This window comes from Mustela nigripes, chromosome 1 (genome assembly GCF_022355385.1).
Source record: "Mustela nigripes isolate SB6536 chromosome 1, MUSNIG.SB6536, whole genome shotgun sequence".
Lineage (NCBI taxonomy): Eukaryota > Metazoa > Chordata > Mammalia > Carnivora > Mustelidae > Mustela > Mustela nigripes.
In genome coordinates this window covers 235,735,520-235,747,985 of record NC_081557.1, presented here as the reverse complement: position 1 = coordinate 235,747,985, position 12,466 = coordinate 235,735,520, and the positions used below count along the sequence as shown (strand labels likewise).

The 12,466-nt window shown below is 35.1% G+C and overlaps 1 protein-coding gene across 4 annotated transcripts in view; it reads right to left on the bottom strand.

Annotated features, from left to right (window-relative positions):
* Positions 1-12,466, bottom strand: part of N4BP2 (NEDD4 binding protein 2) — an 83,783-nt gene that overhangs the window by 12,127 nt on the left and 59,190 nt on the right. For all 4 annotated transcript variants that reach the window (XM_059382797.1, XM_059382787.1, XM_059382790.1 and 1 more), the window contains 2 exons: positions 7,221-7,359; positions 473-661 (listed from right to left, as the gene is read on the bottom strand). In XM_059382797.1, the coding sequence (XP_059238780.1) occupies positions 473-661; positions 7,221-7,359 (328 nt within the window). The remainder of the gene's footprint in view (positions 1-472; positions 662-7,220; positions 7,360-12,466) is intronic.

Sequence of the window (12,466 nt, the reverse complement as noted above, 5' to 3'; positions counted from 1 at the left end):
TGAGTCAAAATTTTACTTCCCTGAAAGATACTAATGCAACTTTCTTTTTCTGGACCTAAAAGTGATATATTACTAAAAATTCAAACATGCTAGAAAGCACAAGTCCCCCATAATTCCACTCTGACATGGTCAATATTAACATTCTGTTGTCTTTCCTTCAGAAAACCTGTATCTGTTTAGAAGTAGTGCTAAATGACATATTTTATCCTAAAAGAAAATATGGACTGACAGAATAAACTGTAATTCATGTGAGCCATAAATGCAAAAGCAACCATAGAAACTGAGCATTTCAACAGAGAGGAAATTCTCAGAACCATACATTTCTTATATATTAGGCTATCTTATGTCATTTATATAATCTACATGCCCCAGAATAACTTAATCTAGTCACAATAAGAGTATTACCTGCTTTAAGATTAATCAGATATCATAAATGACAATAAAAGAAATAATAATCTGTTTTCCTCTTTACCTGTTGGGCATAAAATGTGGCAACGTGTTTTTTCCCCATCCGATAAGCTTCTTTTGCTTTGCTGTAGCATTCAATCCTCTTCTGCTGGTGCAGGAAAGCCTCTGCTCTGTAGTCATTATACTCTGGGTACTCAAAATCCTGGAAAGATGGTTCACTTGATATGTCTTCAGTCTCTTTTGATTTCTTTGCCTACAAGATGTTAGACAATAAATAAAACACAAAAAGAGTAGAAAAATATAGGCTTTTTCTTCAGAAAGTGAGATGCACTATTTTTTGTCTTTTCTTTTAAAAGATTGTATTTATTTATTTATTTGAGAGGGAGAAAGCAAGAGAGCACAAGCAGGGGTTGTGTCAGAGGAAGAGGAAGAAGCAGACTCCCCACTGAACAGGGAGCCCAATGTGGGGCTCGATCCCAGGACCCTGAGATCATGACCTGACCCAAAGGCAGAGCTTAACCCACTGAGCGACCCAGGCATCCCTATTTTTTAACCCTTCTTCTCAGGAAAGGAGACTCTCCCCAGAGTCGACTTAGTAAGTCATGTATTTAGCAACTACATTAACTTTTTCATGGTATAAGTTACCTCTTCTTTAACCACTCTTATCTTAAAAGATGTTGCAAAGTTCTCTAAAATTATCAAAATATAATTAGGTCACAAAGCCAAACCAAAAAAGAAAACACAAGATATTCAAAGAATAAAACTCATATAGCTAATGCAAAATTTTCCAAATTTTAGTTTGTAAACCCAGAGAGTCCAGTCATTGAAGGTAGTAATGGCATATTTCAATTTTTATTTTAAAAAAATCAATAAAATCATTAAATAAATTCTTTTTGCAGGGACTCCTGAATGGCTGTCAGTTAAGCATCTGCCTTTGGCTCAGGTCATGATCCCGGGGTCCTAGGATCAAATCCACATCAGGCTCAGCAGGGAGTCTGCTTCTCCTTCTGCCTGCCACTCCCCCTGCTTGTGGTCTCTCTCTCTCCCCCTGACAAAATCTTTCAAAAAATAAAAAATAAAGCAGAAGGATATATGGAATGCCCACAACTATTAGTAAAAATTACAGGTAGGTTTCAATTTTTCAATTGCAGTTTTTCAATCAGCTCACTACTACCAACTAGCCACTATGCTAGTGTTGACTTCTGAGCTTTCTGAAACACCATCAATCAAGTACCTGCTATTCAAAATGGACTTTAAACAAGCAAAAGTAACTCTAAGACACAAAGTAATGAAAATAATAATTATGCTCCAATACTCCCCACTGAACAGAAAACTACATGTTTCTGAAGATGTCTCTAAGTATCAAAAGTTGGTGTTTAAAAAACAGCAAAATATAGTGACTTCTACATCCAATTTGGTTTTTGATTTAGCACATTCCTAAAGAGCCACTTGCAGAAAACTGCTTGCAAATGGCAATCTGATACATTTCTTAGCATGTCACTAGGGGGTGGGAGTGGGTATTAATTATTATGATTTAAGTGGATTTTCTTAAAAGCTTAATATAATTCCAAGGGGCGCCTGAGTGGCTCAGTGGGGTAAGCCTCTGCCTTCAGCTCAAGTCATGATCTCAGGGTTCTGGGATCAAGCCCTGCATAGGGATCTCTGCTCAGCAGAGAGCTTGCCTCTACCTCCCCCTCCCTCTCTGCCTGCCTCTCTGCCTATTTGTGATCTCTGTCAAATAAACTAGTAAAATCTTTTAAAAATTAAATAAATAAATAAAAGAATTCCAAGTATCAGGTGCCATACCAAGTAATTTAATGAACATTTTATGAAAACTCAATCCCAAAATTCCTCCAAAAATATAATTTTTAACTTCTTAAATAAATCATACTTTTCCGATACAATTAATTCAAAGTAAATTAAATAGTGTAGGCTCTTACACTTTCCTAAAAGCTGAAAACTGTCATTAAATTAGAAATATAACCAAAAACTGTAATTATAATGTACTCTACAATACAATCTTTAATAAAATGCCACTTTAATTTTTTAAAGTAATATCATTTGATATATATTAAATATTACATTTAAATTTTATGTATATATTATATAATACCTACATTACTAATTGATCATTTTTTCAAATTGCCTGCCTGTGAATTGAGTTCCGAAATCACAAAAGGTTGGTTAAAAATACTGGTCTAATATATAATAGTTGATTATATTATCTTTTTACTCATTACATTTTATTAAACCCCTAGAATTCTAGAGGTTGAAAACAAGTTAAAGAATAAAATAAAGGTATCACCATATTCCTGACCCATTATTAAAGTCAAAAAATTTATAAATAGCATCACCTAGGTGGCTCAGTCAGTTAAATGGCTGACTCCAGCTCAGGTCATGATCTCAGAGTCCTGGAATTGAGCCCCAAGGCAGGCTCTGCACTCAGTGGAGAGTTTGCTTTTCTCTCTCCTTCTGACCCTCACCCCCTCATGCTCTCTCTCTCTTTCTCTCTCAAATAAATAAATCTTGAGGAGCGCCTGGGTGGCTCAGTGGGTTAAGCCTCTGCCTTCAGCTCAGGTCATGATCTCGGGGTCCTGGGATCGAACTCCGCATCAGGCTCTCTGCTCGGCAGGGAGCCTGCTGCCCTCTCTCTGCCTGCGTACTTGTGATCTCTCTCTCTCTCTCTGTGAAATAAATAAATAAATAAGATCTTTTAAAAAAATTTTTTAAATAAATACATAAATCTTTTTAAAAAATTGTTTGTACAGTTGATTTACTTTTGCAACAAATAGCCAACTTATTTAATGAAAGAATACAAAGCTCTCTCTCACATAAGAATATGCATGGACCCTCTGTCACTCTCACCATTACTTAATCACAAGCTTGTTTCATATTAATGTTAAGTATTCTATGAGTATATGGTTTTGCATCTGATAAAAATCAAAGATTTGGTAAGGAGAGGATAATAAAAATGCTTTCTATGACTTCTGAAAAGCCAAAGTGCTTAACAGTATAAACATAAATATTTCATAGCATCAGAGTCTCTGTTGGTGTTCATACTTAAAAAATGCAAATCATATTTGGATCTCTCGGAAGAGACCCTTCATTTCTTATTCTTAAAAAAGAAAAAAAAAAACAGTATGCAATGAGAAATGCTTTCCCAAATAGCTATTCTCTTTCAAAATAAAACCAAGATTTATTTTTATAACCATTTCATAGGGATGTGGTTTATTACTATAACCCTATTAACAAGGGCCAAGAGAAACATGCTTCCTAAGAATTCTCCTCATTAATGCCACTTACTCTCTTGAAAGTATAATGTACTATAATACCAAAACCATTTCCCCTGGTAACAAGCTTGTAAAATTCATTAAAGGCTAAAGGGAAAAACAGTAGTATTAACAAAACAACAGTTTTAAATGCTAGTTTCTTGAAAAGAGACAAATCAACATATTAGTGGTACCATGATACCCCTGTTTAATATGTGTGGTCCTTTAGAGTCCTAGGATATCAAAGACAGAGTATTCTGCTCAAAAATCTGAAAATATTTTTTATCAGTGTTATGATACCTGCCTATATTTTGTGTAAAAAGCTAAGAATAATGTCCAGAATAACTTAAAAGGTCTACATTTTGGCCAATGTTTACATAACTCATAAAATCCCCTTTTCTTATTCAAACATCTTCCAATCATCTCCCATTTTGAGCAAGCACACCTTCCTCCCATTATCTCCTCTACCACCATAATGACCCACAGTGCCTCGCTCTATTATCAGAAGAGAGAAGAAATAACCTTCATTCCTAAGTTGGTCTTGATGGTCTCATCATTATCTTGTATCCTCTCTGCATCTTATGAAATAATACAATACACTTATCTATCCATGATGAACAGAGGCATGTATAGCACTAACAGATCACATAAATACAAAAATGAACTGAGTCCTACATGTAAACAAAATGGTGAAATATTCAAAGAAAAATGGGAGCACATAAGTTATTCCTGGTGGTCTCAATTAATAAGTAAGAAAAGCAGGATAATGAAGGTCTGTGAAAAAAAAAAAAAGCCTAAAGGTAATACAAAATTGATATATAAAAACAATTGTATTTCTATGCAATTGCAATGTTCAATCCAAAAATAAAACAATTTCATTTACAACAGCATCAAAAAGAATAAAGTAACTCAGGAATAAATTTAACAAAAGACATGCAAAACTTACATTCAAAACTACAACATAACTGTGGAAGAAATTAAGACCTAACTAAACTGAAATTCATGATCCAGAAGGCAATAATGTTAAGATGGCAATACATCTCAAGTTGATCTACAGACTCAACGCACACCACATAAAAATTCCAGCTGGCTCTGAAGCATCTGGCTGGCTCAGTCAGAAGAGCATGCAACTCTTGATCCTGGGGTTGTGGTTCGGAGTTCGAGTCCCATGTTAGGTGTAGAGATTATTAAAATAAATAAATAAACTTGAGAAAAAAAAAATCCCAGCTGGCTTCTCTACAAGCTGATCCTAAATTCACATGGAACTGCGAAGAAGAAAAACAATCTTGAAAAAAGAACATGTTGGAAGCTCATACTTCCCAATTCCAGAACTTAACTACAAAGCTACAATAATCAAGGCAGTGTGGTACTGGTACTGGTACGATGACAGACATACAGATCAATGGAACAGAACTGACAGTCTAGCAATTAACAGTCAATTCATTTTCAACAAAGGTGCTAAGAAAATTCAGTGGGGCAAGAACAGTCTTTGCAATTAAGTAGTTCTGTGACAGGGGATATCCACATGCAAAAAAATGAACTTGGACCCCTATCTCACACCCTATACACCAATTAACTCAAAATGGATAAAAGATCTAAATGTAAGTACTAAAATTTTAAAATTTTAGAAGAAAACATAAAAACAAACCCCCCCAAAAAAACAAAATATACAACATAAAAAACAAAAAAATAACCTCATGACCTTGGATTAGGTAATGGTTTCTTAACTAGGGCAACAAAAAAGATAAATTGTACATCATCAAAATTAAAACTTTGTACTTCAAATGAAAGACAACATCAAAAGAGTAACAAGACAACCCTCAGAACTGGAGAAAATTTTGCAAATCACATGTCTGATAAGGGACTTGTAACTAGAATATAAAAAGAAATCCTATGACTCAAGAATAAACATTTTAGGGGGGGCGGGGTTATGGACACTGGGGAGGGAATGTGCTACAGTGAGTGCTGTGAAGTGTGTAAACCTGGCGATTCACAGACCTGTACCCCTGGGGATAAAAATATATGTTTATAAAAATAAAAATTAAAAATTAAAAAAATAATAAACATTTTAAGGGGCACCTGGGTGGCTCAGTCAGCTGAGCATCAAACTCTCGATTTAGGCTCAGGTCATGATCTCAGGGTCATGAGACAGACCCCACTCATGTAGGGCTCCACATTCAGTGGGGAATCTGCTTGAGATTCTTTCCCTCTGCCCCTCTCCTTTTTCTTGTTCACACACATACACACTCTCTTTCAAATAAATAAATCTTTTTTTAAAAAACAAGAATAAAATAACATTTCTCAATGGGCAAAAAATACAAATAGATATTTCCTCAAAGAAGACATACAAATGACCAATAAGCACATGAGAAAGTGCTCACCATCACCAGTCATCACGGAAGTGCAAATCAAAAGGACAGTGAGATAACCACTTCTTTATTATTCAAATAAATAAACCGTTTATTAATGTTTATTTACAACCATTTATAAACGCTTATTAACCGTTTATTTCCTGTTTTCTGATGCTTTGACATCTGGGTTCCTTGCTAACCCCTGGAGATAAAGTATCCCCAGCCCTGGGGCTGGCTAATTCCTAGAGATAGCAAAAAACTCATCTGCTAGCATACCTTACAGAAGTAAACCAATCTCAAGCCCATATTCCCAACCACTTCCTTTATGGGGTTCTCACCCTCAAGGCCATCATCCACATTGCCTAATCACCTACACCAGAGAGGACAAAACCAGAGACGGTTCCTACGCTCCAGAGCCTGTCGCAACTGTTCAAACCGGCCAATCCTAAACGTGTTTGCTCTGCCTCACCCATTCCTCTCCACAGAAACCACAGAAAAGGCTCTTGTCCATGTTTCCCCTCTGCTCGGTCTCCTGACTCTGGTGTGTCTCATTGTGGCCCTGGGTGGCAAGCCATGTCTCCTATTTCTAGAGATCTGTGAGTATAATAAACTTCTTCCTTCATGACATTGCCATGACTCAGTATCTTATATACCTGATTAAAACAAATCCCAGGTACCCTTAAGACAACTTCACACACACCAGGATGGCTATAATCAAAATGACAGATACTAACAAGTGTCAGAGACAATGCGGATAAATTATAATCCTCATACATTACTGGTGGGAACATAAAATGGTACAGCCACTTTGGAAAAAAGTTCAGCAGTCTCTCAAATGGTTAAAAATCTCTGCCCACATATTCAACATACTTACACCTAAAACCCACCATACTATCACCCACCGTGCTATTCAATTAAGCCTCATACTCTACCGTATACAGAGAAAGTATCTATAAAGAAAAAGTTAGACATTCAAGTGCTTGCCATACATAACAACACTGAAGAAAAAAACATAATCAGCTATAAATTCATTATTTTGAGCAAACAGACATCCTAAATCAAATATACTGCTGGTGGTTAAATTTCTAACGTAGGTAAAATGTTGAGAAATAATCACTAAATTATATCAACAAACAATTACATTTCCATATACAATCATTTACCATTATAATAAAAATAAATAACTCCATACCTTTTTCTCCTTAGACTTCTGTGTAGTATGAGAAGGGACATTCTCATTTTGGTGAACGAACTCTTGCGCTACAACTGTTTTTACAGGGTCTCCTTCAAGGACACAGTTTAGAAACTGAACTGTGTGTTCTAATGAATAACTGTAGAGAGTTACAAACATAATGTTAATTTAAAAAGCAAAAATTATGAAAACAGTAACACTAGCAAACCTTCAAACATTTTAGAAGAATATGAAAAATTGGTTTACTTCTGAGTTTTAAACATGGACACTATATGCTCATTACGTATCTCAGAGACTCAAGAATGATCAGAAGGAAACTATTAAATAATAAGCTCTCAAAAACTAATTTTTGTAAATGAAGACCAAAAGGTAACATACTGATAATTAATTTTTCTGATTCTTTTTTCCAGGTAGATCATCCACAACAAATCTTACTTTCATTTTATCATCTATACTTCTCAGGCCCCTTGTTGGGTTCACACATGGTTTCAGTTTCCTCCAAACATCAAACACAGACAATATATCTTCAAATTGACATTTTTATTGCATGAAATTTCACTTTTTACTTAAACTATAAGGTTCTAATCAAAGAAATTCTAAGTAGGGACACAGAAAGGAAAATATACTATCTTACCTCTCACCCCTAATTATTTAGGCACATTTCCATGGAGATTCTATATTTTATGTAATATAAAATTTTACAAATTGACATAGACTTGAAATACTTGTGTTCCAATCTCGAAAGAAACTCACTCCAAAGCAAATGATTTTATACTGCTATTATTTCAGGCTATTTATGCTTCTGATCGCTCCCAGTGACTACATAATGAAGAGCTGACCACAAAGGAGTATTTGTGAAATGTGCTAAACAGTGATCCAAAGTACTGTGATATTTTGCTATTCTTCTTGATGGAAAACCATTTTGGACTACCGGTTTAGCCCTCTGATATTGCGGCCTCAGATATGCTCCCCAAGGAAAGGTTCCTAGGGGCTGCAAGCTACCAGCAATTACCACCCTAAATAGCCCTTAAAATCACATGCTTTCTTACTCATGGGACCAGAAGGCAATATCCACCAGTGATGGTGGTAGAGTAGGATGGCCCTGGAAGATTACAGCACAGGGACATGTAATCAGTAACTGAACCCATCTACCCTTCTGAAGGGTAAATGTGAAGCTACTGCTAACTGAAAAAATTATCCAGCTGCCAGCAAACAAATGGAAGCAACTGATCACCTACCCTAAAGGGCCTGACTGACCCTCATGAACCTGGGCCATCACCAGAAAGGACTCACTCAGCCCCCCTTCCTTGCCCAGGGAACCAAAACTCTGGGTTGTCTCACATCAGGCCATCTTTTATCAGCCCATAAAAGAGAGTTGCCATATATCAGTGCACACTCTCCTAATCCCCATAACCTTGGGAGATTTTAACACATAAGTCTTAAGAAAACAGCCAGTTAGGGAGCAAAAATAAATGGAGAAGTTGTTTATTAGAATAATACCATTTAAAACCTGATTTAAGTGAATGTTTAGAACTCTACATACTTAAAAGAGAATATTCTTTTTCAAAAGCACCTTTCATGTAATATCTGTAAAAACTGATCATGCATAAACCACAAAGAAAATCTTAAATTCTAAAAAGAACTCTTCAGGCCACATTCTTGTACCTCAATACAACAAAACAAAATAAATAATAATCCTCACTCTACCTACCACTAGAGACATCAAACCATTTAGAAAATTAAACCCTCTTAAAAAAAAAAATTAAAAACTTTTGGGGAAATGAGAAAATCAACTTGAATTAGAGATTATTTTAAAATAATGAAAATGAGGGATGCCTAGATGGTTCAGTCAGTTAAATGTCTGTGTTCACTTCAGAACACAGGACCCTGGGATCAAGTCTCATACCGGGCTCCTAGCTCAGCAGAGAGTCTGCTTCTCCCTCTGCCTGCTGCTCCCCCTGCCTGTGCTCTCTCTCTCTCTCTCTCTGACAAATAAATAAATTTTTTTAATGGAAAAAATAAGGAAAATGAAAATATTATGTATCAAAATCAAAACATTATATATATATCAAAAACACTATACAAAGAAAAATTCATATCCTTAAATGTATTTTTTATTAAAGACTGAAAGGAAACAAACTAACCAGAGTTGAAAATATATCAACAAATTTTAAGAAAAAGGAACTATCAAAAATGGAAAGGAATTACCAAAATTAAAAACAAAAATAAATGATGTGAAAACACAGATCAATAAACCAAGAGCTTGTTCTTTACAAGGGCCAATCTGATAAAGAGCAAAAACAACACAGAGAAAAAAAAAACATCAGGAAAGGAAAAAAGGGATACAACCAAATACAAAATGTTTTCAATTATCAAAGAATATTTATATAACTTAACAATAATAAACTCAAAAATTAAGGTAAAACTGATTTTCTAGCAGACAAACTACCAGAAAAGATTCATGAAAAAAGCAATCTGAATAAAGCAATAACCTTAAAAAGATACTAAAGATTCTAAAGACCTTCTCTCTGAAAAGGCACAACTCCAGAACTTTCAAGGTACCAACTTTAAATTTTCTAGAGCATAGAGAAAAATGGCAGTCTTTCCAGATTATTTTATTAAGCCTAAAGCCAAATAAGACCCTGAAACCAAAATCTGACAAGGACAGCACAAGAACAGAAAATCAGAGACCAATCTCATTTAATTACTGTTGTGAAATCTTGAAATCAATTCCTACACTGCATTTAGAGGGAAAAAAATCAGGGGTGCCTGGCTGGCACAGTGTGTAGAGCATGTGACCCTTTTTTTTTTTTTTTAAAGATTTTATCTATTTATTTGACAGAGAGATAGAGAACACAAGCAGGCAGAGCAGCAGGCAGAGGGAGAGGGAGAAATAGGGTCCCTGATGAACAGGGAACCTGATGCAGGGCCTGGGATCATGACCTGAGCTGAATGCAGACGCTTGACCTACTGAGCCACCCAGGTGCACCAAGGGCACATGACTCTTATCTTGGGGTCATGAGTTTGAGGCCCACATTGAGTATAAATATTACTTAAATAAACTTAGAAAAAAAGAAAAAGAAAAAATCAAAAACAAAAACAAAAATCTGAAGGTAAAATAGGTTTTATTCTAGAAACTCACTATTATGATTAAAATACACTAAAACTAAAGAAAAAATTTATATTAGATTCTCAAACGATTATAAAAAGGCATGTATTCAAAAAACCTCTTGGGGCCTGTGGGTGGCTCAGTTTAACCGTCTGCCTTCGGCTCAGGTCACAATCCCAGGGTCCTAGGATTAAGCCCCGCATCAGGCTCCCTGCTCAGTGAGGAAGTCTGCTTCCTTCTCTCCATCTGCCTCTCCCCCTGGCTCATGCTCTCTCTCACTCTCTAATAAATAAATAAAATCTTTAAAAAAAAAAAAAAAACCTCTTGCTAAAATACAAATTTAATACTAAGATTTAAATACATATTATTCAAACCAGAAGTATCCCTAACATGCCAAACATCCAATACACTGTAATACTATGATAATTAAAACAACATAGTGGAAACCCAGGACCAAAGAACTCAACAGAATTGAAAAGTCTTTAAAAGAAAACGTATATTTTGGAATATAGCAAATAGTAGTGTTTATATTTTATATCAGTGGGTAAAGATGATCTATTCATCTCAATTAAGTTAAATCTCTACCTCATACCATACACATAAAATTTAGAAAATTTAAAACTCCTTGGGTAAATGGGAAATGCTAGATATGTTAAAACTTTTTAGCTATTAAAAATACTGAAGAGAGGTGCCTGCGTGTCTAATTGGTTAAGCGTCTGCCTCCAACTGAGGTCATGATCCCAGGGTCCTGGGATGGAGTCCCAAACTGGGCTCCCTCCTCATCAGTGGGTCTGCTTCTCCCTCTCCCTATGCCCACTCTCACTGGTGCTGTCTCCCCCTCTCTATCTGTATCAAATAAATAAATAATCAAAAAATAAAATAAAAAAAATAAAAACACTTAAGGAATATTTTTATAATACTGTGATAGGACACATGAAACCAAAAAGGAAGTGATTTTCTGATAAAACATAGGAATTAAAATATGTATAGACGCAAAGAGACTATCCTAGGTTAAACAATTAAGTATCAGGGTAGAAAAATAATTATAATCTACAGAAATAAAGATAACTACACATAACATATAGTGAGTTCTCACAAACGTCAAAAGAAATACAAAGAACCAAACAGAAAACTGGCCAAAATTAATGACGAGAAAAATAAATTAATGAAAAAGGCTCAACCTTCCTAGTAATCAAGAAAATTAAAATTTAGGGCGCCTAGGTGGCTCAGTGGATTAAGTATCTGCCTTCAGCTCAGGTCATGATCCCAGGGTCCAGGGATCAAGTCCCACACTGGGCTCCTGCTCAGCAGGGAGTTGCTTCCCCCTCTGTCCTTCTCCCTGCTTGTGCTCTCTCTCTCTCTCAAAAATTAATTAATTAATTTTTTAAAAAGAAAATTTAAATTTAAACAACAATTTTATCCACTAGAATGGCGAAAAATTTAAAGATTCTTAATATCCAGGATGGGTTACACTATCAGTACAGAAAGCCTCTATTAAAAAAAAAAAATTGACATTAGCTCTAAAACTTTTCAAAGCGTACATTCTAAACCAGCAATTTCACTTTAAACTAGCATACAATAGCATTCATCCATGTGTGCAAAAACGTATGCTCAAGGAGGCTTCCTGGAACTGGTTACCAATTTTTCTTGCAGTCAAAAAGGCCATAAAGAGGAGCACGCTCAAATTATAGTACTTCTGGGGGGAAAACATCCACCTAAGAATGACAACTGGGAATGTATTTTACATGTCTTTTTTGTCTTTGTAAAAAAGAAAAGTTGGAAAGACTGAAAGAATACATTTTATATCTGGATTTTTATAAAGATGGCCATTAGAATGGAAAGTAAATAGATAAATCTTTAAAAAAAAAACTTTAAGATTACTATGGAATACTCTATGGACTTAAAGCAAATTACTAAGTATGGACTAGAAAAATAAATACCAACAAAACTACAAAATAGTATATAAAGCAACCTATTTTTGGTGAAATATATATATTTTACATAGACAAAAAAGCAAACAATACACATGTAAGCACATACACATCAGTGGACCATGAACCACCTGTCAAAACCTGCTCACTTTCTATATTATGTACATTGCACTTAAGTAGTTTATAATATGCCTATTATGATTTGT